The sequence below is a fragment of the Gadus chalcogrammus genome, chromosome 8 (genome assembly GCF_026213295.1).
Source record: "Gadus chalcogrammus isolate NIFS_2021 chromosome 8, NIFS_Gcha_1.0, whole genome shotgun sequence".
NCBI classification, from domain to species: domain Eukaryota; kingdom Metazoa; phylum Chordata; class Actinopteri; order Gadiformes; family Gadidae; genus Gadus; species Gadus chalcogrammus.
In genome coordinates this window covers 10,022,191-10,047,825 of record NC_079419.1, presented here as the reverse complement: position 1 = coordinate 10,047,825, position 25,635 = coordinate 10,022,191, and the positions used below count along the sequence as shown (strand labels likewise).

The 25,635-nt window shown below is 46.7% G+C and overlaps 3 protein-coding genes across 4 annotated transcripts; 1 reads left to right on the top strand and 2 right to left on the bottom strand.

Annotated features, from left to right (window-relative positions):
* Positions 1-123: 123 nt before the first annotated feature.
* Positions 124-10,690, top strand: LOC130387760 (ABC transporter F family member 4-like). Its single transcript, XM_056597012.1, has 13 exons — positions 124-535; positions 1,182-1,237; positions 1,869-2,053; positions 2,320-2,567; positions 3,803-3,964; positions 4,175-4,220; positions 4,359-4,495; positions 4,676-4,736; positions 5,759-6,454; positions 7,842-7,998; positions 8,287-8,516; positions 8,605-8,666; positions 9,153-10,690. The coding sequence occupies exons 1-13, from the start codon at positions 431-433 to the stop codon at positions 9,186-9,188; spliced, it is 2,181 nt and encodes a 726-aa protein (XP_056452987.1). The 5' UTR covers positions 124-430; the 3' UTR covers positions 9,189-10,690.
* A 356-nt stretch (positions 10,691-11,046) lies between these two features.
* stard3nl (STARD3 N-terminal like) lies at positions 11,047-20,096 on the bottom strand. Of its 2 annotated transcripts, none has more exons than XM_056597402.1 (9): positions 20,012-20,096; positions 17,612-18,014; positions 17,020-17,097; positions 16,816-16,893; positions 14,655-14,708; positions 14,298-14,415; positions 12,142-12,228; positions 11,999-12,054; positions 11,047-11,796 (listed from the first exon to the last, which is right to left on the bottom strand). In XM_056597402.1, the coding sequence occupies exons 2-8, from the start codon at positions 17,798-17,800 to the stop codon at positions 12,002-12,004; spliced, it is 657 nt and encodes a 218-aa protein (XP_056453377.1). In that variant the 5' UTR covers positions 17,801-18,014; positions 20,012-20,096; the 3' UTR covers positions 11,047-11,796; positions 11,999-12,001. The 2 variants fall into 2 exon arrangements, with proteins under 2 accessions (XP_056453377.1, XP_056453375.1); XM_056597400.1 differs by having other exon boundaries at positions 19,905-20,063.
* A 257-nt stretch (positions 20,097-20,353) lies between these two features.
* epdr1 (ependymin related 1) lies at positions 20,354-25,388 on the bottom strand. The gene is made up of 3 exons (XM_056595906.1): positions 24,948-25,388; positions 22,646-22,854; positions 20,354-21,511 (listed from the first exon to the last, which is right to left on the bottom strand). The coding sequence occupies exons 1-3, from the start codon at positions 25,190-25,192 to the stop codon at positions 21,318-21,320; spliced, it is 648 nt and encodes a 215-aa protein (XP_056451881.1). The 5' UTR covers positions 25,193-25,388; the 3' UTR covers positions 20,354-21,317.
* Between the last annotated feature and the right edge of the window lie 247 nt (positions 25,389-25,635).

Genomic DNA, 25,635 nt, shown 5'->3' with positions numbered 1-25,635 from the left:
CCCGTCGGCCGCCAGTGGCCCGCACTTCATGTTGAGTGCGGGACAGGTCATAGCATAGCTCATAGTCATATGAATCAGCTCTGTTATTTGTTATAAAGCTCTTCCGGTCCCGGTGGACCTATGCACGACTGAGTTATTGAATCTGACCCGCCGTGATGATTGACAGGCCAACCAGCATGGGGGGCGGGATGACTAGTAAAGGCAATAAATCAAAGCCAATGGAGTCCTCGCAACACAAGATGCTTCTGTAGTCCGGTGAGACTCCACCTCCCAGGGTGCACCCGGGGGGGGCGTCGTCCCAGGCAGAGCATCCTATAAGCGCGTGTGTTGTCCCGCTGTGAATAGCGCTGATGAGGTGAGCCGTCAGTAAGAGGTTCATCATATCGCTCTGTTCTACCGGGTCCCAGCAGCTCGTCTCCATTCCGCCAGCATGGCTTCGACCGAGGAGGACGCGCTCCTGTTCCTCATCTACCAGCACCTCAAGGTCCACGGCCATCAGAAGGCCGCCAACGCGCTGAAGAAGAGCGTCGCGCAGGTAGCACCGAGCCCGTTAAGTCCCGAGCGTTATACGGTGTTATTGTTGTTGTTGTGGTAGAGAAGGCGGAGAAGCCCGAGTCTCGTCTTCGTGGATCCGTCGGAATCCTGTTTTTTTGTTGTTACTGTTGTTGAGATGTGATCGTCTTTTCTGCGCGTCCTGTGTGTTATGTAAGGGGATGAACGGCGGATCAGCGCGCTGTGTGGTGGATGGTGCGGGGAGATCTGGGGGTGGAGGGTGGTGCAGGTCCCAGGTGGAGCCGGCCTGGTTGGTGGTGGAGCACATGGCAGCAGGGGAAGAGTCACCCGACCGAAAAGAACATCGTGTGACCGAGCTCCTGGTCGCTAAGTGGGCTGACCAATCAACAACGCTAACTGCTAACTAACCCACCCTAACCAGAACAGTTCAGCTACACTAACCCTGACCAGAACCACTGCTCAGCAGGGAGGGAATATTATAAATTGTTGTAAATCCTTTTTTTTTTTTTTTTATTACTTAATTTGTATTTGTTTTTGTCCTTGTGTGCGTGCTTGTTTGTGTGTGCATGCATGTGTGTGCATGTGTCTGTGTGTGTGTGTGTGTGTGTGTGTGTGTGTGTGTGTGTGTGTGTGTGTGTGTGTGTGTGTGTGTGTGTGTGTGTGTGTAGGTTGAAGCACCAGAGGAATGCTCCAGTCTCCATGATATGTACACTGGCTGGACAAAGTGAGTACAAAGCTGCATCTCTCGTATTTAGGGTTTGTATTAATAAAGTTTATTATTAGTTGTAGTTATAAGCCCCGCCTACAACACAGAAAAGGAACACCTTGTCCCCTTAGCATAGGCCCCACCCATAGAATGCATTACTTAAACAAGCGAACCCCTGCCCTTAAATCCTAAGTCCCGCCCATAGAACACTGTGTCCAAAACAGCCCTAGCCCCGCCCCCAGGGCCCCAGGCCCCCGCCCCCAGGGCCCCAGGCCCCCGCCCCCAGGCCCCTGCCCATCATTCTGTATTCAGTAAATATTTCATCAGTCCCTTCTGCTGCCCAACACACACACACACACACACACACACACACACACACACACACACACACACACGCACACGCACACGGTACCATCACCCAACAAAAATCACACACAGGAGGGCTCTAGTGCCTGGCTCAAAGGACCATGGCCCCCTTTCCTTTCCCCATGGCCGGCTTTTTATGATTTCCTTTTTGTTAATAAATGCCTTGTGTGTGTGTGTGTGTGTGCGTTCATGCGTGTTTGTGCGTTCATGCGTGTGTGTATGTGCGGTCGTGCGTGTGTATTTGTGCGTGCGTTTGTGTATGTGTGTGCGGTCGTGCGTCTAGACTATGTTCCTTAGCCCAGGAGCCCAAACAGGAAATTGAGGTGGACTCCACCACGGTGAAGAAGAGATTCAAGATGGAGGCGGGCGCGGCCGCAGAAGGACTCTCCTGCAGACCAAAGGAGGAGGAGGAGGAGGAGACCAAGCCCCTCATCACCCCAGAGACCCCCGACACCAAACCCCCTGCTGGTACCTGTCCGACTGAATTACTGTCTGTCTGTATCTGTCTGCCAGTCTCTCTGTCTGTCCCTGCTGATCTGTCTCTCTGTCTTTGTGAGTGTCTGTCTGTGTGGCTGCCTGTCTGTGTGTCTGCCTGTCTGTGTGTCTGCCTGTCTGCGTGTCCATCATCTGGGTCATTGTTTGTAGTGAGCGGCCCTGAGCTCTCCTCAGCAGGCTGAATAGAGACTTCTCTGCAGCGCTTCTGTTCTGAAAACATCCTGGTTCTCCTGACCTAGGAGCCCCAGAGCCCCAGGCTGAGGGCGAGCAAGACCCCAGTGAGGAGCCTCCCTGCCTGGGGAAGACCTCAGCCTCAGACCAGCCCGAGAACCAGGAGGAGGAAGAAGAACAAGAGGAGGAGAAGGAGGAGAAGGAGGAGGAGAAGGAGAAGGAGGAGGAGAAGGAGGAGGAGGAGGAGAAGGAGGAGGAGGAGAAGGAGAAGGAGGAGGAGGAGGAGGAAGAGGAGGAGAGCAAACCACAGGAAGAGGTCAAAAGATTGACAGAATCTAGTGTGTGTGTGAAGCTAGTGTCGGACACTATAGATAGATAGTCACACACACGCACACGCACACGCACACACACAGCCTGCATTTCTGTGCTCCGGTCAATGTGATAATCCGTAGATCCAGTGTTGATAGACTCCTTCCGGAAAACACACACATCATGGGGTCTGTGTGTAATGTATGCGTGTAGGATCTGAGTGTGTGTTTGTTCAATGTGTGGAGGTTAATGTGTGTTCGCTGTCTGTATGTGTGTAATGATTGGGGGTTAATGTGTGGGAGTTAATGTGCGTGGATGTGTTGGTTTAATGATTTGGGGTTACTGTGGGTGTGTTTTATGCGCGTGTCTTTGTCCCGGCCCACTGATGTGGAGCGCTGTGATATTTGGCTCCGGCTTTGTTTGGACAGAACCAGGACCTGAGCCCACAGAATGTTAATCTTTACCCAGACCGTGTGTGTGTGTGTGTGTGTGTGTGTGTGTGTGTGTGTGTGTGTGTGTGTGTGTGTGTGTGTGTGTGTGTGTGTGTGTGTGTGTGTGTGTGTGTGTGTGTGTGTGTGTGTGTGTGTGTGTGTGTGTGTGTGTGTGTGTGTGCGTGTGTTTGAGTGCACAAATGTGTGTGTGTGTGTTTGTGTGTCGCAATCTGTCACTAACCTTCATGTACATACTTTAGCACAATATAAATATCTCTCTTTCCCGTCAAAAACGCTCACTCCAGAGCATTACTGTGTTGTTATGAACACTTTGTTCAACACGTTGTTTCTGGGCTCACGCAGGAAACACAAAACAACCACCAGCGTCCTTCTGTGGTTGAACAACTTCCCAGCCTTCTTCCATTATTCCTCTCCCCAGCCTGTCCTCCACTCATCCCTAAACCCAGCGTATCAAAGCACATGACGAGGGCGGGGCTCCCAGTGACCTCTGATGGTGAACACACTGATCCATCTAGAGTGGGGGGCAGGGACGGGGTCCGGGAGGACAGGGGAGAGGAGTCTTCAACTAACAGTGGGGGGTCAGAGACAGGGGGGGTCAGAGACAGGGGGGGGTCAGAGACAGGGGGGTCAGAGACGGGGGTCTGGCAGGGAGGGGGACAACAGCATGAGGCGAAACCATATCTAACTGTCTATCAGTTAGTACAGGCCTCAGCAGTTTCCTGTACAACCTTTGTTATACATCAGATATATTAGTTTGTGACTGAGGTTAAAATGTGTTTCTGCTCATTAGTCGGCTGCTGCTCACCCCGACACTGAAGCCCAAGACCAATCTGGAGAGGCCGTCCCGGTCCTCGACGCGCCCAGCCAGGAGCTCACTGAGCAGGCAGAGGCTGAACTCCAGCCCCCTGCTGCAGCCGAGGCCTCAGAGCCCAGTGAGGAGGAACCGGAGAAGGTGAAGTTTAATAAAGATGTTCAGAGAGACAAAAAGTATGTTCCCCCCCCCCCCCCAATCCTTTACCCGTTCTCTCTCTCTTTCTTCTCCCTTTCTCTCTCCCTTTCTCTCTCTCTCTCTCCCTGTATTCCTCTTCCTGGCTCATTGGCTAAGTAAGACATGCAGCCTCATGTTAATAATGATGTTCTGGCACTCTCTCACTCATCTCAGGAGACCAATGAGGAGACGGCAGAGAGTGAAGACCCGCCTCCCCTAGGTAACAAGCAATCAACAGCGTTCATTTAGAGTTCCTCATGCTCCTATGGTATATTGGCATGTTCTGCGGCATACATGTGAATTATTGACAGAGCACTGCAATATAAATGTGTTAACTGGTCTACTTTCATCTGCCCAGCTCCTGAGGAGACTGCTTCCCCTGTGTCTGAGGAACTGGAGGAGGAGCAGGAAGAGGAGGAGAAGGAGGAGGAAGCGGAGGACAAGGACGAGGAGAAGGAGGAGGAGGTAGTCGTTCATGCAGAGAAAGAGTCTGAGGTAGGGACCATCATTTCACACAATAAACACTGAATAAAAGGTATACAAACACTTAATGAATGTGATTGGTTAACCTGATTTATTCACTGGCTAGATCTGTAAAAAATTAACCCTGATTCGAACAGTCAAGTTAGTTAACCCACCTTCTCCTCCACCTCCTCCTCCTAATGTCTCCTTCAGCCAGCAGGGGGCACTCGCCTGGAGGATGAGGCCGTCACCTCCACCACCGGCACTGACACAGGTAGAGGACACCTCACAGCGTCAGGGGTCAGAGGTCAAACACAGGAGGACACCTCACAGGATTAGGGTTCAGGGGTCAAACACAGGAGGACACCTCACAGGGTTAGGGGCAGTGATGCCACAGTTACCTTGAAAAAGTAATCTGATTACTAGTTACTCCTTAAAATAGTAACTTAGTTACTTTACTGATTACTTGATTTAAAAAGTAACTAATGAAGATGGGGGCTGGTAGGAGGAATTTGGGGGGGGCCCATCTGTACCTCTTGTATACAGGGCCCATAATTTGGTGCTACGGCCCTGGGTGCACACACTGACACACGGCTTTAAACCGCTTCCGCCAACTTTTAATGCGTAGACAAAATATCACCGCATGCTTTACGGGGCGATTGCCGGACGTATCTCGACGTGCGTGACGTAAACAGCGCGTTCTAGCGCTCGAGCTGCTCAGTTCTCTAGCGAAAACGTAGAGGCTCCCACACGCTCTCTCTGCTGCCGTCGCTCCAGCGCAACACACACACACACACACACACAGCACCGCGCGACTAATTCCGCCGCTAATAACAACTGGTTGCGCGGACTCTGGAGAGTCAAGGTAGACACTCGCCTCTGATAGATTGAAGTCTTTGGAGACTTACGCTTCACACGCACAAACCACACAAACAGGCAGACAGACAGATAGACACACACACACACACCACTCCATCTCTCTCAACGCCAATCGGTGATCCGGTAAAAATATAGTAACGCACAGTGACTTTGAGTAACTTTAATCTGATTACTGCCCTCGCCCATGACTCAGCAGGAGAAACGGAGTGTTAAACTAAGGAATACTACTGACTTACTACTTGTAACTTAATACTTTGTTTTAGTCGGTTTAGACCGGTTTATCGGTCAGTTAAGACCGGTTTATTAGCCGGTTCAGACCGGTTTATTAGTCGGTTAGGACCGGTTGATTTGTTGGTTTAGACCGGTTTGTAGCTCAACAGACGTGATTGGTTGATAATAACTTGTCGTGACCCCTAGCGGTGACCCCTCCAGAGGTCGACGGAGAGGAGGAGGAGGAGGAGGAGGAGCCAGAGGAGGCGCCCAAGAAGAAGAAGAAGAAGAAGACCAAGAAGGTAGTGGAAGACACACCCGCTCTGGAAGACACGCCCGCTGTGGAAGACATGCCCCTGGAAGAGGACACGCCTCTTGAAGAAGACACGCCCCTTGAAGAAGACAAGCCCCCCATCAAGAAAGGAAAGAAGCCGAAAAAGAGAAAGACAGAAGAACAGGAGCCGGTGGAGGAGGAGGAGAAAGTAGTGGAGGAGGAGGAGAAGGAGGAGGAGAAGGAGACTTCTGCACCTCCTGCGGAGAAGAGAACCAAGAAGAAGAAAAAGGGGAGCGAGAAGGTGGTGGAGGAGGTGGAGGAGGTGGCAGTGGAGGAAGAGGAGGTGGTCGCCACACCACCGAAGAAGAGGAAACGCAAGAAGGTGGCTAAAGCATCCGAGGAGGAGGTGCAGGAGGAGCAGGCGCCGGACGAGGAGGTGCCAGAGGAGGAGGAGGAGGCTGTGACTCCTGAAGCCCCTCCCAGCTCAGAGAAGAAGAAGAGGAGGAAGAGGAAGAGGGGAAAGAAAGCAGCAGGAGCAAAAGAGCAGGAGGAGGAGGAGGAGGAGGAGGTGGAGCAGAAGGAGGCGGAGGAAGAGGAGGAGGAGGAGGAAGAGACACCGAAAGGTTCAGGTAGGAATCAGGAACACAATGTCTGCTACCCCCCAGTCTCCTGCACGCTACACAATAACAACACACTATCATGAGTATAGTATATATATATATATATATATCATTTTTTTTTTTTTTTTTTTTTTAATATAAACAAAATATTGAGCAATAAAATGCAAAAAATAAAATAAATACAAACGAATGGGATCCTAAGAAACAAATACATAACTCAAATAAAACAGTTCATGTTCAAAAGGGATAGGATGGTCTGGGCCTCTTATCTTTTTATAATTATTCACAGAAAATAAATATTCAGTTTGAATCAATCAGTGTCTATGATGTTCAGCTCGTAGGTTAAAACAAAGCAAAGCTTTTTGACAAAACAATAACAAAATATTGGAACAGATTAACCAAAACTATCAAACAAGAAATAGCAATACAGGAATTCACTGTCACTGTCTCTCAGTTTATAACAATTCAATATTTTGTTTTAGTCTTAATATAGTGGTCAATTTTTTCAGATCATCATCGCAGTTATTCCATAGAGTAACTAAGTTATACAAGAGAGAAGCTAAAAAAATAGTTCCAGTGATTAGGCTATCTTTTATTTTTACAGACGTGCGTGAAAGACGTACAGCAGCCATGGGATTGGCTGGCTGTCTGGGCAGTAATTAAATATGGCGAAGCGCAAATATGACCCCTAAATATGGATTTACGTACATCGAAGATAAAAAGGGGCCAAAACCCCAGTGTGTGGTATGGAGTGTAGTGCTCGCAGAAGAGAGCATGAAACCATCAAAATTATTTGTCATTTAGAAACAAAACATCCCATGTGCAAAGACAACACGGTCGAGTACTTTTGAGGACAACTCCCTGAACGGGGCATCACAGAAGTGCCTGACGTCATTTTTCCAAACAAGAACAGGCACTCGGTGCATCCCACCACGTAGCTCACCGTATTGCAAAGGCCAAGAAACACCACACAATAGCGGAAGAGCTTCTCTTGCCTGCAGCACTGAACCTGGTCGGACAGGTTATAGATCAATCGGAGGCAGATTGACTGAAGACCATACCACTGTCGAATAGGCAGGCGCATTGAAGAAAGGTCTGGTGACATAACTTTGCTTGGTTTGAATAAAAATGGGTCGTGACATAATGACCATGCAAAGTGTGGGTCCCAAGGCCAGACGAGTTGAGAACCACTACTGTACACGGTACTGACCCTGGTCTACTGCACACTTCACAATAACTACACATTATCATTAGTAAAGTATATACTACTGTACACACTTCTGTCCCCGGTCTAGTGCACGCTACACAATAACAACACATGACACACTGTTAGAATGATAGCTACAATTAAAACCATTAAACACACTGTCCTCTCTTTCTGTCTGTCTGTCTCCAGGTGTCTCTCGCCCTCGCCACGCCCTGATCTCCACCTCGCTGAGGAAGCGCTTCGGGAGGCGGAGCCGGCGTCTCAAGGCGGGGAAAGCCAATCAGAGCGCGGCTGAGCCGGCCGACTCGCCGGAGCAGGACGACACGAACGTCAGGAAGAGCAAAAGGTTAGCAGTTAGCGGTTAGCAGTTAGCGGTTAGCAGTTAGCGGTTAGCGGCCCTACGCTCATGTAGCTTAGCCTGCTAAAACCACTGGTTCTACATAGCCAATGCTACGCTGTTGAACCTTTGCTGGCTGATGACCTCTTGTCTATGGATAGCCTCATGATGTACGTTAGCGTAGCATTCTGACTGCTGAAAGCCGTCGTTTTAGCAGGCTACTGCGCAGCGTCCTGCTAGCCTCTTGTCCACCGGACAAAGCAATCCTGACTCCTCGCTCTCACCGGTCTGAACCAGAATCAAGCAGAGCCAGCCGGACGAGGAGAGCACGCCGACGAAGAAGAGGAGGAAGAAGGCCGGAGCGAAGGAGGAGTCCGTCGCCGAGGAGGTGGAGCAGGAGGAGGCCACGCCCCCCAGCCTAGAGAAGAAGAAGAAGAAGAAAAAGAAGACCGCCATTGGAGGAGAGGAGGCAGGGGGCGGAGCGGACCAGGAGGAGGTCACTCTAGAGCCTCCGGCCAAGAAGAAGAGTACGTAGATTGATCATTGGTCGGTCGGTTGGTGTCACCCAGTGTCTGATGGTTCTGATTGGCTGATGATTCTGATTGGCTGTTCCAGAGAGGACCAGACCGGCAGAAAAGGTGGAGGAGGAACCGGAGGCAGAACCTGAACCTGTCAGGGTGAGAACTATGAGAGCTCAGTACCCAGTTCATATTGAGCTTCTCTCTCACACATACTCTCTATCTCTCTCACACATACTCTCCCTCTATCTCTCTATCATACTCTCTCTCTCACTATTGAACTATCATCCGTATGTATGTATGATGGCATAATCGTGATACAAAAATGGCTTAGCGTTTCATCTCGTGTGTGTGTCTGTCTGTCTGTCTGTCTGTCTGTGTGTGTGTGTGTGTGTGTGTGTGTGTTCCTACTTGTTTCATTCATCTCATATTTATTTACATATATATATTTTGGCTTAGCGTTTCATCTCGTGTGTGTGTGTGTGTGTGTGTGTGTGTGTGTGTGTCTGTGTGTCTGTGTGTCTGTGTGTGTGTGATCCTACTTGTTTCATTCATCTCATTTTTATTTACATATATATATTTTGGCCCTAACCCTTTTCTTTGCTTAATATAACAAATATTTGCAATTATTCTTTTTTTTTCCAGAAAAAGAAGTCGACCAAAAAGAAGGTTCTGCAATGATCTGGATCAGTCCGGTGCATCTGGGTCTACGTCCTGAGAGACCCAGATCAGGCAACGGTACCTTCTACTTCCTGTGACCTCACTTCCTGTACATCTGAAGTCGTTACTATGCAAACATGGAGGAGGCTTCATTTAGTGCACAACAGACTGTGATGTGTTTTTAAACTGATCCCGTGGTTACGGACAATCAATTAATGTGTGTATGAAATAATGGCGGGTTTTCATGTGTGAGTGAATATAATGGTGAGTTAGGTATGGATGTAAGGAGGACCGGGTAAGAGGTCAAAGGTCAGGGTCCTGAGGCTGTCTTGTTAGTCTTATTGCTGCTTGTTGTGCCAAAACAGCAGAGCATCTCTCTAGTGTCAGGGAAGTTGAACCTTGATCAACCTGTTCTGTCACGTGTTCCCATGATGCATTAGAAAAGGATCGGAGAGAGATGGTTAATCTGAGGAAAAGCAATGCATCGTGGGAAATACCAGCAGAACGGTTTGGTCTGACCGCACCTCTTCAAATCTCTTCTCAGAACAGTTGATCCCAGTCGATGTGAAACGGTGACAAAACACGGGATTCTTTAAAAGGGGCTGAGGATTCAGATAGGCTAGTGAACCGTAACGTAGCCAGCGCTCTGAGAGCATAGCGCGTGCTTAAAGGTTTTACAAAAAATGTAGTTTTGTTTGACTTTTAGATGAACTCATGATGCATGTGATGAGGGTAATTTCTGTCTGTTTTTTCATTGTTTTACTTACTTGTTTTACTTTACTGAATAGTTGTAGCGTTTACTTTTTTTATGGATTCTTTACGTTCACATTAGCTAAAATGTTCTTTTAATGTTCGGAGGAGAATTTGAACTATGCACCCTAACCTCGCTGACCCCCACGACCTCGGAGGAGGTTGTGCCCGAGGCCAGCGTGCGTTTCTCCCTTCCACGGCGACGGCAACACATAGTGTACTCCGTGTTCGTACGTCGTGTCGTATTTCAGGGCATCCTGCACACCTTTAAAGGACCTAAGGGGAATCTGACTGATGATCACCTGCGTGTTACTCTGAGCCGTGTGTGTGTGATAGGTTCACCAATGATTCCCTTTGATTTTTAGTTTAGTGAGACGTCACTGACTGTAGTCTGATTTCATCGTTTATAGTGTTTGTGTTCTATTTACACGAACACAAAGGAAGTCATTAACCAAGGTTGTCAAAGCCCATATTGATGCGCTCCCCCCTCGATGCCTTAGTCGCCCTTAGAGCCAAAGACAGGTCCTGACACGCCCTCATGTTTACTGTCAGACCCTGACTTCAGTGTTAGCTTCCTGTAGAGCAAAAAACACTCCTACTGAATACTAGAAAATATCTATCTTATCAAGTCACCCAGTTTACAAGTGAACCCTTCCCGTATTAACGTTGTTTTACAGAAGATGGTTCTGTATTTCTGCTTTCCTCATGGTAAATCTTCATGTTTGTTCTGTCCTACATAAAAACATTGAACACAGCCCGTTTCGTCCTTTGAGAGGGAGTCTATGATGACGTTTCATTGATCACATATTTAATTCACTGTTTAACCAGAGACAATGATTGTTTTGTTAACCATTTTGCCTTACATTGAGCTGTAATCTATCCTGCATTCACAACGATTAGAAATCCCTGAACCCAAACCATAAAACCTAATTCAAATAGGAGACCTGGAATGAAACCCTTAAACCTAACACCTAATATCAAGCCCTAGAACCAAAACACCCTACAACCAAATCAAAATCCTTAGAACCAAAACACCCTACAACCAAATCAAAGACTCACAAGACTAAATAAAAACTAACCCTGAAACCCAACCCATAGGAACTCCTTACCTTAACCTCAACCAAAGACCTGAAAGGAGAGTCTGCAGCAGAATGAATTCCATTTTAATGATTTTATTTCATCACAAGCTTCATAATAAAAAAACCGACAGAAGGTTCTGACATGCTGTACATGGGGACGCTCATCGCCTCCTGACACTCGATCAAGCAGCGTTCTCATCTCTGCTAAGAAAGTCTGACCCACTGAAGTCACACTTCTTACACCCTTCTCCTCTTACATCTACACACAAATCTACAGGAAATATTGGAATACCATACATTTTTCAAGCAAGGCTATAGTCTGCAGTGGATCAGTTAAAGTGTCTTTGACAAAGTGAGAAGGGCCATACTTCATACATACCAGAATCAGCCCCTAGAGCCACTCCATCCCAACAGGAAATGAAGGAGAGCAAAAGCAAACACTGCAAAAATAGAGCAAACAGTAGTGAAGACGTTGTGAACATCGGGAAGAACCACGCGCGTTAGGATGACATCTGTATGGATACGGGTTGAGTCAAGACTGGAACATAAACATCCTTGAGCTCGTAGCTTAACCCTTAGCACACGTACACGATGTGACGGTCCGAGCCGCGTCAAAATCACATGACACATGAGCAGAGTCCAGACGTGTAGATAATAAAATGACCGACGGAGGTCACTTGACCCGATGATTTAAGGCTGGCTCCTCCCCCAGGTCCCGACGCCATCGCAACCTTTCTTGTCCCCGGAGGAAGTAGTTTGAACGCAGATGAAGTCCTCCAGGTTTGGTGGCGGTCGGCGTTCTTCAGGGAACAACAAGATATCAAGGTTAGAATCGGGATCGGAAACAAAATGTAATAATTAATAAGCATCAGTACATCCAGTAGCATTAGCATCAGTACGTCCACTAGCATTAGCATCAGTACGTCCACTAGCATTAGCGTCAGTCCATCCACTAGCATTAACATTGGTCCATCCACTAGCATCCATTTCTGTTCCACTCACCTGTTAGACAAGCTCTTTCTCTGGGTCTACTTTAGCCGCCAGCTCCTCGTCCGAGTCTGAAAAGTAGAAGTAAACACCTAGTTCAAACCAAGCTAACAACTGGCGTACAAGCTTGGTACGCTAGTAGAAGCCAAGATGCTGACCTGCTAGGGACTCGGGAGGGGAGTAGAACTGTCCCTCAGACGGAAGGAGGGGGGCTCGGTCTACAGCATCCATGATCGACAAAAACCCTGAGAGAGAGACAGAGAGAGAGAGAGAGAGAGAGAGAGACAGACAGAGAGAGAGACAGACAGAGAGAGAGAGAGACACACAGAGAGAGAGAGACACAGACAGAGAGAAAGTGTTATCCATACGTTACTGTTAACCTATACTAGTAGTACTGCACTACTGTACTAGAACTGCTTTAGTACTACAGCAGTACTGTAGTACTATAGCAGTTCTAGTGCCACTGTAGTACTAGCAGTACTGTAGTACTATACTGTAGTACTATATAAAGTATATCTAGCAGGACTCACGGAGGCGGTCCCATTACTGGTAACTAAGGATCGACCGATATGGATTCTTTAGGGCCGATATCGATACTGATTTTTTTTCATCAGCCTTAGCCGATAACCAATACGATTTTCTTGAGCCGATGTTTGGAGCCGATAATACCCTGGAAATCAAGAGTTCTCGAGGGAGCACAATTTGAATTTGCTCAGCTAGTCACTCTGGGAACGAGCAATATACTATATATATACAATATACTATAATATACGAGCAAATTACAATGTCTCAATTTAAAAATGTTTAAATGTATTGAACTGTCTGTAAATCATGCCCAAATAATAAATAGATAAAAAATATCGGCCGATACCGATACACGTAAAAAACGCGAATATTGGCCGATAATATCGGTGGATCACTACTGGTAACCTATACTAGTAGTACTAGCAGTACTAGTACCGTCGTAGTACTAGTAGTACTAGTACACACGGAGGTGGTCCTGTTCCTGGTAACCCGTACTTAGCACTACTATATATATGGTGTATCTAGCAGTACTATATATATTGTGTATGTAGCAGTACTATATATATGGTGTATGAAGCAGTACTATATATATGGTGTATGTAGAAGTACTATATATATGGTGTATGTGGCAGTACTATATATATATGGTGTATGTGGCAGTACTTTATATATGTATGTAGCAGTACTTTATATATGGTGTACGTAGCAGTACTTTATATATGGTGTACGTAGCAGTACTTTATATATGGTGTATGTGGCAGTACTATATATATGGTGTATGTGGCAGTACTTTATATATGGTGTATGTAGTGTCGTGGCAATTTCTCTGTCAGATATTGCGTCTAAGACAGATGAGATCTTTAGATGCAAAAAGCACACAATACTTAGAGGCAGTTGCTGGTCACATATATTTGTAATACTAGTACGAACAAAGATACATCTCAATATGCATCAACAAATAATAAAAACAGGCATATATTAAAATAATCGGAGGCCTCCCTGCGTCTTACTTCATTCTCTAAAGGTCCACAAGGAGAAGTCCGCTGAGTGACTAAAGTCAGGAGTTTTTATACACTTAGATCGGATCCTTGAGGGCAGTGGGCCCCCAATAAACCAAAAGCCTTTGTTAACCAGATGTTAATCTATTGACTGAAGTTCCTTCAGAGGTTAAGAAGGTGATTGAGGTGGTTCCTTATCACCTGGGGAGCGCTTCTCTGTGCTCCCCAGGGGGTCAAAGAAAACAGGCCCAAACCAAACTACAGACAACACGGAAGCGGAATGTGAAACCAGATTACATCACATGAAACTCTAAGAATTACATTTTAGAAGACCCTGCAGAATAGCAAGATTGCAAGACAATACACGGAACGGAATGTGAAACCAGATTACATCACATGAAACACTAAGATTTACATTTTAGAAGACCCTGCAGAATAGCAGGGTGGCAAGATCATACACCGAATAGTATACAAAACCAAAGTTCATGAAGAAAAACGTAACATGTGGATTTTCCATCACAGTAGCCGTACTATATATATGGTGTATGTATCAGTACTGTAGCAGTACTATATATATGGTGTATGTAGCAGTACTTTATATATGGTGTGTGTAGCAGTACTATATATATGGTGTGTGTAGCAGTACTATATATATGGTGTGTGTAGCAGTACTATATATATGGTGTGTGTAGCAGTACTATATATATGGTGTGTGTAGCGGTACTATATATATGGTGTATACAGCAGTACTATGTATATGGTGTATGTATGTAGTATGTATATGTACTCACGGAGGCGGTCCTGGGCCTCCTGGGGCAGGACCTTGAAGTCCAGCAGCCAGGTCTGGAGCCAGGCCAGGATGAAGGAGGAGATGGGCAGGAGGTACCCGAAGGCCCCCTGGGACAGGAGCTGGGGGGAGGGTCATCAACTTAAACACTCATAACACTCACTAATTATACACAGAAGTCCACATACATCCACTAGCATTAGACTCATTTGTTTGCTTGTGAAAAAGTACACACACACACACACACACACACACACACACACACACACACACACACACACACACACACACACACACACACACACACACACACACACACACACACACACACACACACACACACACACACACCCCCTCCTACCTTTGACAGGATCACCTTGATGATCAGGAAGGCGGTGCAGACGGCGGTGGTGACCTGAGGAGACACCACAGGTCACAAACACTGCTGACACCCCTTGCTTTACCTCTATGTAAGACCACACTAGTACTCTTATTTTGAAGTTTTGGACACAGCCGGCCCTGCCCCTTTATGTAAATAAAGCAATTGGATAAAATATTACGTAAATGTTGTGTTTTCTTATCAAACAGACATGGGAGAGTTATGCATGTCTCTGAATATAAAGGGGAAACAACACCAGAACGCTGGATAATGGCTTGATTATCATTACAGACAAAGACCTCTGACAGAACCAGACATTCAGGTTCCTAGCTGGGACACCAGCCAGTAAACATCTGAGTGAAACCAGCCTGTACACATCAGAGTGACACCAGCTTGTACACATTTAAGTGAATCCAGCCTGTAAACATCTATATGAAACCAGCCTGTAAACATCCATATGAAACCAGCCTGTACACATCCGAGTGAAACCAGCCTGTAAACATCTAAGAAGTGAAACCAGCCTGTACACATCTGAGTGAAACCAGCCGGTAAACATCTGAGTGAAACCCAGCTGGTAAACATCTGAGTGACACCAGCCGGTAAACATCTGAGTGACACCGGCCGGTAAACATCTGAGTGACACCAGCCGGTAAACATCTGAGTGACACCAGCCGGTAAACATCTGAGTGACAACAGCCGGTAAACATCTATATGAAACCAGCCTGTACACATCCAAGTGAAACCAGCCTGTAAACATCTAAGTGAAACCAGCCTGTACACATCTGAGTGACACCAGCCGGTAAACATCTGAGTGACACCAGCCGGTAAACATCTGAGTGACACCAGCCTGTAAAACTCTGAGTGAAAACGGCCTGTTAACATCCGAGTGAAACTAGCCTGTAAACATCTGAGGGAAACAAGCCTGTACACATCTGAGTGAAACCAGCTTGTAAACATCCGAGTGAAACCAGCCTGTAAACATCTGAGTGAAACAAGCCTGTAAACATCTGAGTGAAACCAGTCTGTACACATCTGAGTGAAACCAGCCTGTACACACACAAGCCCGGAGGGAACAGGCAGTTACAACCAGAACAGAGATAAACCTAATAAAAGTTATGCAGTGAATGGTATTTATTGAGGTTAACCTGCAAGCACTTCTTTTTGTATGTTTAGTTTGTTGATACTTACAGTACTTCATATAATGAAAACATACAGTTATGAAAGGTACATATCATTGAATTGTTGTCACTCCTCATTGTATGAGGAATGGGGGCAGTAGTGTTTGGATCAGGGTTAAAAGTGACACATGGAAGTGTCCTAAAAACGTCAAGAGGACTTTATGACAGCAAGATTGAGACTAGAAACAATTGGGTGTTTTAGTCAATGTACTGGAGTTTAGTTTAGATTTCTTATTTCTTTCTACCTCATCTTTACGTTCCTCAAAATGACATGTCAATAACAATCAACAGGTCGACGTTTCATTCAAGTCTTTCGATCTTCTGAAACGTTCAGTGGTGGTCTGAAGCACTTTGAACACCACAACTGAACTTTGGAAGAAAAATGAAAAGCCTTGCTTTTTTTTGTTAGGCTAAAATAAATGAACGGCTGTTATTGAATTCTCATGGTGTAACAATACCCACGTGGTGGTGAACATCACATGTCGGCCAGTACACAGCCTAAATAGAGGATTATGAAGAGTTCCCCTTCCACACATGCAGCTCACATCAGGGGAATTATTGATCATATGACTGTATCTTAAAACAAAGGCGTCTTGGACGAAGACGACTGCTAAATGAAAGACTTGAGATGTAATAATACAGTTTGGTTCAGGTAAGGGCTGCAGGGGGGTAAAGTTAAACCCGAGCCGTAGTTTCTACGGCGGTGTTCTGCTTATTCAACATCTGGCTGATCAATTGCTGTTAAACACACCGAGAGGATTCGATTATTTTTATCGTCAATTCTTAACATTTTGGCGCTTGTAATTTTTCCTTTTTTGGGGGGGCTCCCAGAATTCCTCTTTGCAGGGAAAGCCCTGAGTATCTGTCTACGGTCCGCATGTGGACCCTCTGACCCCTGGTCCACACACCCTACGACCCTCCAGGGGCGGGGGGCCAGAGCCAGGGGAGCAGCAGCCTGTACTCACAGCGATGGCCCACCAGTGGTTCAGCCGGCACACCGCGTAGGCCAGGATGAGCGACGCAAACCGGAAGACGGCTAGGAGCTAGGAGAGGGAGCAAGGGGAGGAGGGGTGGGGACGGAGAGCAAAGAAAAGACAGGCACAGTGAGATCAAAGTCAATTTAAAATAAAGATATTTACACGTTAAGATACGTAGGAAAGCAAACTCACATATATGTCGAAGAAGGAGGCGTGATAATCATAGTGGAGGACCTCGATGTTGAGCTGCTTCGCGATCCCACCGTTCACCTGGTGCACACAGAAAACCAAGTTTACCATGAACCATGGCTCCTTAAAACACGTCTCCAAAACCATGGTCGACATAAACCATGTCCTCATGTCCCCATAAACCATGTCAACATAAACCATGTCGCCATGACCCCGTAAACCATGGCCCCATAAACAATGTCCCCATAAACCATGTCCCAAAAACCATGTCCCATAAACCATGTCCACCTAAACCATGTCCACCTAAACCATGTCCCCATAAACCACGTCCCATAAACCACGTCCCATAAACCATGTCCTATGAACCTGCAAGATGTTTACTTCCGGTGTTGTTTAAATAGCTCAGATTCATAAGGAATCAAGGAGAAACCTTTTGTGTTACATTATATAATAATTATAATTGTTTATTATAATTATAAGAAATAAAAAAGTTTATTATTGTTTAACTGTTAAGAGTTTTTTGATTTTTTTTCAGTTTGGCCTCAGAAATCCAAAACATTTGAGTTCTGACCCTGGAACAAAAACATGGTCTCACATTGAGCTCTATGATCCAGAGCAGGGAGATGAAGAGCAGGTCAAAGGTCACGAAGAGGCAGAAGGTCCTCCTCACAGCCGAGATGCACGTCTTCTCCCCGGCCTCGTACGACTCCAGCCTGGCGTTCAGAGACCCCACCCCCCGGCCATTCAGCCGCGAATCAGCACTGCTGCTGCACCGGCTATCCATGTCTGGCCACGCCCCCTGTCCAGGGTCGGCTCTGCCCCCTGCTGCTCAATATTCAGTGGGTTCCCAAAGTGGAACGCGGACCGGTCTCATTGGCTATTGGTCGTCGTTGTATCCGCCCAGTTTTCTTAGGAGAAGCCCACGACCTTTTAGGGGAACTTGTTGTCCGGACTCATCCCCGCGACTCATCACCACGGTGATGACATCATCACTGCCTCTTGAAGAAAGAACAGAGAAAGAGACGTGAATATAAAGCTAGATATAATATATATTAAAGCGGAAAAAAGCAAGCGACAAAGCTGTAGCAACATGACAGCATGAACAGGGAAAGTCGCTTGTTCACTTTACTCATAAAATACATTTGGCCCCGCCCCCTCAAGGGAGCAAGGCAGTGTTCGGACCGTCGGCACCAAACTAACTGGGTGGCTTCACAGCGGGGCCGGACAGGCTGGGGTGAGGGCTTCAGCTCGCACAGAGGAGATGTAGGTGAGGCCCCGTGGTGAAACACAAGAGGAGAACCACGAGACTGGAGGAGAGAAGTGAGGAGGATCCAACTGAAAACAGTCTAGGAGGAGGAGGAGGAGGAGGAGGAGGATCCAACCGTCATTGAGGAGGAGGCGGAGGAGGAAGTGGAACTCTTTTACAGGACCATTTTTGATACAGTATCATATCAAAACAGGTTCCTGGATATAACTGTAAAAGACTCCATATAGCACTAACCATTAACCAGATAGACTAGGTTTACTGCTGGCAAGAGCAAGCAAGAGACAAACCGACAGTGAGACACAAAGACAGAGCAACAATATGACAAACTATAATCAACAGTTCTTTGTATGGTTTCCTGGGCCATAACCAACATCCTGGAGGTACGTCAATAAAGAGCAGCGTGTGACTCTGTAGTCATAAAGGCTGCCTCACTGTTACAGAGACGCGTCCTCTCTGCCCAGCCTCCTCTAGTTCCAGAGTACACATAAACACACGTTTAATATTCAATAAAGAGGAACCAGTTGGTTCAGCAACAGCCTCATCCCAAATCTGACACATGCCCCGAAGAAGAAACTGACTCTGCAGTTTTAGATTCACTAATAATCTGTCAGTCACGTCTATACAAAGTGAATCAAGATACAGGTCATTAGGAGCAGGTAGGGGTTAGACAGTACTACAGAGACAGGTCATTAAGGAGCAGGTAGGGGTTAGACAGTACAGAGACAGGTCATTAAGGAGCAGGTAGGGGTTCGACAGTACAGAGGCAGGTCATTAAGGAGCAGGTAGGGGTTAGACAGTACAGAGACAGGTCATTAAGGAGCAGGCAGGGGTTAGACAGTACAGAGAGAGGTCATTAAGGAGCAGGCAGGGGTTAGACAGTTCAGAGAGAGGTCATTAAGGAGTAGGTAGCGGATAGGGATCATCTTGATCTAGGATGCCTACAGGTAGACTGCGGACGTTAGGGATCCAACCTTTTGAGCTTCAGCTGGCTAGGGTTATGACGTCACTGTATGATGTGAAACCTGTTGTTGGTTTCCTGCGTTTCAGGGTGAAAGCTTTGGGCCGCTGGGTGTTCACTACCACACAGGTCACTAAGAGCTCCCATGATTCGTTAGGGAGCAGATGGGGGGGGGGTCATTTAGGCATCAGACTGAGGGGCTCCGGTAGAAAGACATCTATGATCACACACACACACACACACACACACACACACACACACACACACACACACACACACACACACACACACACACACACACACACACACACACACACACACACACACACACACACACACACACATCCCTGATCGCACACACACATACTCTCTGATCACACACATCACATCAATGCACCAATGATGTCATGGATGCCAGAACGCAGCCTACCAGCCTGCTGTCTAAACGGGAGCATCACTAATCACAACGGAAGGGAACCACAACGCGCTGTGAATGTATTAATAACACTAATACTGATATTATCGAGGTCACATCATGCTTGATACATGCGTCGGCGGATTTTGGTTCAGTGTCTTCATGTCATGACAGCGGCGACATGGATCAGACGTATGTCGGCATCATGCAGCACCACGGAGCATAAACCCCTCCTAAAGCACTCCTACCTTCAGGTTGGTGCGGCAGGTCGGTCTCAATGGGTCCTTGTTGTGTTCAATAACCCGCGGACACCGTGTCGACGCTCGTTTTTGGACTCCAACACACAAACACTCACCGTAGAAAACAAGCGAAAGCGGCAAGTCATCCGCTGTGCTGACCAGGGGGCGGCGCTGACGAAGCGGGGCATCATGGGAGTTGTAGTCGTTCTGACGCAATACAACACGCTCAGGCAGCGCTGACCATAGACAGGCGCTGACGGCATTGGGCATCATGGAAGATGTAGTCGTTCTAGCGCGATAACCTCAGGCGTGATGCTGCAGTGAGGTGGCTCTCGCACAATACTCCGATTGTATGGCAATGCGCATGAATAACAATAAACAACACATAACGACTATATTTTTCTCTTTCCTATTTCAGCTAGGCTCAATATCAAAATGACTTTAATTGTGTAGATATGAGGCGAAAAAAGGTTACACTTGTTAATTAATCACTTTTATTGAACAGTAAAGCTTAAGGCTAATGATTTCAGAAACGTCACAGAAAAAGTCAGTTTGCATCAAAATTCCGTAGTCAGAATTATGCAAATCAAGAGGTAATATATTGGACTACTTTGTTACTATGGCTTGGATTGTCACGACTGAATCACAAACGTTCTCCCCCTGCTAACCTAAACTGTGTTGTTCAGCCTGGTATTTAAAATCAACTTAAATAAGAACTTAAATTAGGTCAATTCTAGACGTCACGCGAGTAAACGCATCCTCCACCTCAAAGCGTTGCTATAGGAAGCAGTAATAGCGTAATAGACTAAATAATCCCTTTGTTATCTCTGTGGTGTAGTTTCTTAATCTTTCAGTTCCTAATACTGCTCTCCACTTCTGCTGTGAAGCCCCATTTCCCCATCTCATTGGAGCAACCAGTTCTCCCAAATATCCTCCTCCACTGAGAACCGGTCCAAACCGACCCGTCTGTGCCTCACTTCCCCTGAGCGTCCCCGTGACAGAGCTGTGGTGTTTTCCTCTCGGTGAAGCTGAACAGCCCCAACCCGCCCTGGGTGACTGAAACACAGCAGGAGATAAACAGGTTGGAACATAGACTAACTACGTTTATTACAGTTAATTCATTTTGACTCTTAATCTTTCTCAGTAGTAATCAAGTTTACTCAGCAATAATCCATGTTTCTCATTAATAATCAATCTTTCACAGCAATATTCAATCAATCTTGCTCCGTTATACTAAATGTTTCACATTAATAACCAATAGCTTTAATCAGAACAAAATGTCTGCCGGTCTCAGCAGCCTTGCTCCTCCAGTCTATGAGGGCTGGCTGATTGACAGGTGGGGGGCGGGACCCGATCTCAGCAGCCTTGCTCCTCCAGTATATGAGGGCTGGCTGATTGACAGGTGGGGGGCGGGACCCGGTCTCAGCAGCCCTCCTCCTCCAGTCTATGAGGGCTGGCTGATTGACAGGTTGGGGGCGGGACGAAGACGCTGGGGTCGCTGATGCCAAGCTGGAGGTCGAAGAAGCGGGTGGAGGTGCTGACGCTGCTGTTCAGGGTGTAGGTCTCCTGCACCGGGTAGCAGTCCTTCAGGGTGTAGACCCCCACCCACGCCTCGTCTGGGGAGGGACACACAGGGGGAGGGGAGACAGACAGGTAGACCGGTTAGACAGACAGGTAGACAGAAAGGTAGAAGGGTTACAGACAGGTAGACACGCAAGTGAGACACACAGGTAGACGGGTTAGATAGACAGGTAGACAGACAGGTAGACACACAGGTGGACGGGTCAGACAGACAGGTAGACACACAGGTGAGACACACAGGTAGACGGGTTAGATAGACAGGTAGACAGACAGGTAGACACACAGGTGGACGGGTCAGACAGACAGGTAGACACACAGGTGAGACACACAGGTAGACGGATTAGATAGACAGGTAGACACACAGGTAGACACACAGGTGGACGGGTTAGACATACAGTTAGACACACAGGTGGGACACAGAGGTAGACAGGTTGCTGAAGTTTAACAAGAAATCGTCTGGACAGAGAGGGTTTGCCTATCGAGCCCCCTTCGTATGGTACAGGCTGCCACCAGTGATCAGGGCAGCTGACTCTGTGGAGCTATTCAAAGGAAAGCTCAAAACGCACCTCTACAATCGTGCATTTGGAACATAGGAGTGTGAAAACGACACAGATGCGATGTGAAGACCACTCTGTGTTTGTTTGTGCTTTTGTTTGTTGTTTTTGCTTTTGTTAATACAGTATACATTCCCACTATGTACTTTTCCGTTCTAATTCACTATTCTGTCTGTTCTAGCGTGTTGCGGTGACTGGACTGGATGCCTGGACTCTCCCCATGGTTAACCGGCCAGCACCACATCACCAATTTAATATGATGTGCATGTATTTAGCTGTATGTCAACTATGGCCCCCATTGCACTCGGGTACACAGACAGGTAGATGGGTTAGACAGACAGGCTATCTAGTTTTCTCAGGGCGTTCTGGCAGAAGAGGGGGGAGAGAGCTGACAGCTTACAAAATGTCTGAACTGCATCGCTCATCACAAGCTCCAACCCCAAACGACGAAGCAGGAGGGCGCAGCCTCTCCCGCCCCAGGGTGTAGCTGACCTGTTTAGACAGAGGGTCAAGGCGGCAGCAGTCTCTAGGACCTATATCGGACGTAGCGAACCTGCGGCGTAGCTACGCCTGCTACTCCACGCCGGAACATTACTCGACCAATAGCAGCCTTACGTTTGCGCGCAGGCTTCCTGTCTGACCATTCCTGCACCTCCAGGACGTCGCCCGGCCCCCCGATGAAGTACTGGTCCTCGAAGGTGGAGTTGGAGGGGATGTCGTAGGGGTCCCAGGGCCCCGTCAGGGTGGTCTTGGAGCACTGCTGGGTCTTAGTCTCGATCTGGAACATCAGACCGCTCTGGAACAGGAAGATGAACTCGAAATACCTGCGGACATCAATTAATCAGACAGTCCATCATTCAGACAGTCTATCAATCAGACATCAATCAATCAGACAGCCCGTCAATCAAACAGCCCGTCAATCAATCAGACATCTATCTGACAGTCCATCAGTCAGACAGCCCATCAATCAGACAGCCCATCAATCAGACAGTCCATCAAGCATCAGTCAAGCTGTAATAGGGCATATACTGTATATATATTGTGTAAACGGTTTTAACTAAACAACACAAAATATACATTATATATGTATGATATCTCTATATGTATATCTATATATGTATAGATATTGATATGCATATATATATAATACATAATATAGATAATATATAATTTATGTTGTAGAGTTAAAACTCAATAACACACAAAAGGCAAACTACGAACGAGGAGAAACGCATGTGGAGCTACATTACAAAAGAAATGAATATATCAGGACACGGAAATATAAATATAAAGGCGTAGGAGCAGGCGCGGAGCTTGGGGATGGCTTTCGGGACTCAAGCCCCGTATCTCACTTCAAGAACCCCGGATCTTCTTTAGGCTTTTGAATTTTCATTCCCATCTAGTGGAAAAGACATGCAACAGCATGGATAATACTTTGCTACAGAATCATGGGCCTATTGTTGGCTCAGTGAGCACAGTGAGCACACCCAGGGCCGACGGCCTGGGGGTGTAAGGGGGCTATGCTTGGGGGGGCCCAAGGCAGAGGGGGGCTCATGGGAAGTTTCAATTATTAATATTATTATTTTATTTTATTATATTTTTTAATTGTTGTTCAAATAGTTGAACTAACTAAATGTCATGATAAATATCGATCTAAATACAATCTTACCTCCTTTATCGTTGCTAAAACGGACAGAGACAACCCAAAGCAAGGGCAGACAATAGGCTACACTTTTGATAAGGCCTTGGTATAGGATAAATAAAATGTACGGTTGGCTAATATTGCAACAGTAGGCTACTGATTTGAAGCACGCTATTAAATTAACACTAAGCCAATATTAGGCTACATGATAAATAATAACCTATGGTATATAAGCTAGTTAGCCCCAGACGTCATGACATTACAAGATGGCTATATCATCCTAGCTGCCTGCTAGTAAAACTTATTTTTTTTTCAGGACTTATTATAGTACCCAGAATTTGGTGCTATACGCCCGTGGGCATACCACTTCTAAAATACAAAAAAGCAAACAAACAATCCATCTCTGCAATCCTAATTTGAATGATTCCACTGAAAGCTAGTCTCCAATTTATAAGTCGCAATTTTGCCATTGTAGTTTACATAAAAATCTCTAGAAGTCAATAGTTGAGTGGTTATTGTTTCTTTCCATTAAATAGTATTGTCTTGAGCATGCTCTGCAACTTAAAATGTAGGCTATGAATTAGAAGGGATTTAGGATTTGCCAATGTCCAGCGGGTCACCCTAAAATGGACTAGAATGCAGGAAATTGCATCTAAATTATTTTTTTTGGCACCGCCCCTGCTTCTGAAATCAGATGCCCCGTTGTAACAGATGTGCTGTTGTTTCGGTTGGTGAAGGGTGTGGTGTTTCACAACCCCAACCACCTCCATCCAGCTCCACTGACCACCGAGGAGCAGAAACACGCCCGCCACTGAAACTGAAACTAATACCTGGCATGTTTCCTCCTTACAGGCAGTGTAGATAATAAAACATGATTGTAACATGGTAATGAGGACCGTGATGTCAACATGATGAGTGAGTAACGGGACAGGACGTCAACAAACAGCCTTCAGCTCTCAAACGCGTTGAACCACGGAGCGACACCTGACTACACCCTTAACATAGTAGTGTATTACGCCTTATTATAGACATAGTATACATAATGAATCAAACAAAGAGTAACTGATATTGAAATGAGCTGTCTTGTTGACCTATCGCGAGGTTTGATCTCCCGGTCCTTTCCTTGCAGAACCTTTAACTCTTTAATTACGTTGACATGACCCAGCAGTTTATCGCAGCATCGTCACATGGATGCATTGTTGTTGCCGTGCAACACGAGTCATACTGCGGCCTGGTAACTCCTAGCACGCGCACCACCGCCTGTCAATCACTCACTTCTGACACGGGGTGTGTTTCTTGTGCTGCTGAAGGATCCGGAGCCTCTGGTTCTTGGCGTCGTAGGACATGTCCGCACGGGTGTTGCGACCCGTGTTGTGGTTGTACTGCACGGACCGGCCCTCCCACTGCAGTGGGGCCAGGCAGGGCTGGGTCCGCTTAGTCGGGCGGGCGATGTCCATGGTGGGGTGGCCGAGCGCGGAGCCCGCCGTAGCGGTGAGGAAGATCCACACAAACCAAAACATTTATGCAGGAGAGTCGGTTTTAAAGCCAAACGCGCCGGTCTGTTGTCGGCAGACAGAGCAGTGTGTGTTTGTGTGTGTGTGTGTGTGTGTGTGTGTGTGTGTGTGTGTGTGTGTGTGTGTGTGTGTGTGTCCCACGGTAATCGGTCTTTTGTTAGATGCGCAGTTACGCGCAGTCACGCACCCGCCAGCCGCAGCCTATGAGCGCCCATCAACCTCCGACCACACGGAACACAACGAAAGATAGTTACCGAGAATTCAACCCGATGTATAGACTCTAATTTATAGAGTCCATTTTATACATTATACGGCAATATCTACCTTATAATAATGCATACTTGCTACATTGCTGCACAATGTAAATATAAAAAGGCTTTTCTAAGGAACAAGGCTTTTTTAAGAAACCATTTCATTTTCATTATTCTTAATTGTGTTTATGAATTTGC

Coding starts and splice junctions, on each gene's coding strand:
- stard3nl (XM_056597402.1), bottom strand. CDS start 17,800: ATGGATAGCCGGTGCAGCAGCAGTGCTGATTCGCGGCTGAATGGCCGG. Junction 14,709..16,815: donor ACCACTGGTGGGCCATCGCT/GTGAGTACAGGC, acceptor GTGTCTCCTCAG/GTCACCACCGCCGTCTGCAC. Junction 12,055..12,141: donor CCCTCCCGAGTCCCTAGCAG/GTCAGCATCTTG, acceptor TCTACTTTTCAG/ACTCGGACGAGGAGCTGGCG.
- LOC130387760 (XM_056597012.1), top strand. CDS start 431: ATGGCTTCGACCGAGGAGGACGCGCTCCTGTTCCTCATCTACCAGCAC. Junction 4,221..4,358: donor TGAAGACCCGCCTCCCCTAG/GTAACAAGCAAT, acceptor TCATCTGCCCAG/CTCCTGAGGAGACTGCTTCC. Junction 8,667..9,152: donor CAGAACCTGAACCTGTCAGG/GTGAGAACTATG, acceptor TTTTTTTTCCAG/AAAAAGAAGTCGACCAAAAA.
- epdr1 (XM_056595906.1), bottom strand. CDS start 25,192: ATGTTTTGGTTTGTGTGGATCTTCCTCACCGCTACGGCGGGCTCCGCG. Junction 22,855..24,947: donor AAACACACCCCGTGTCAGAA/GTGAGTGATTGA, acceptor TGATGTCCGCAG/GTATTTCGAGTTCATCTTCC. Junction 21,512..22,645: donor CAGGAAGCCTGCGCGCAAAC/GTAAGGCTGCTA, acceptor GTCCCTCCCCAG/ACGAGGCGTGGGTGGGGGTC.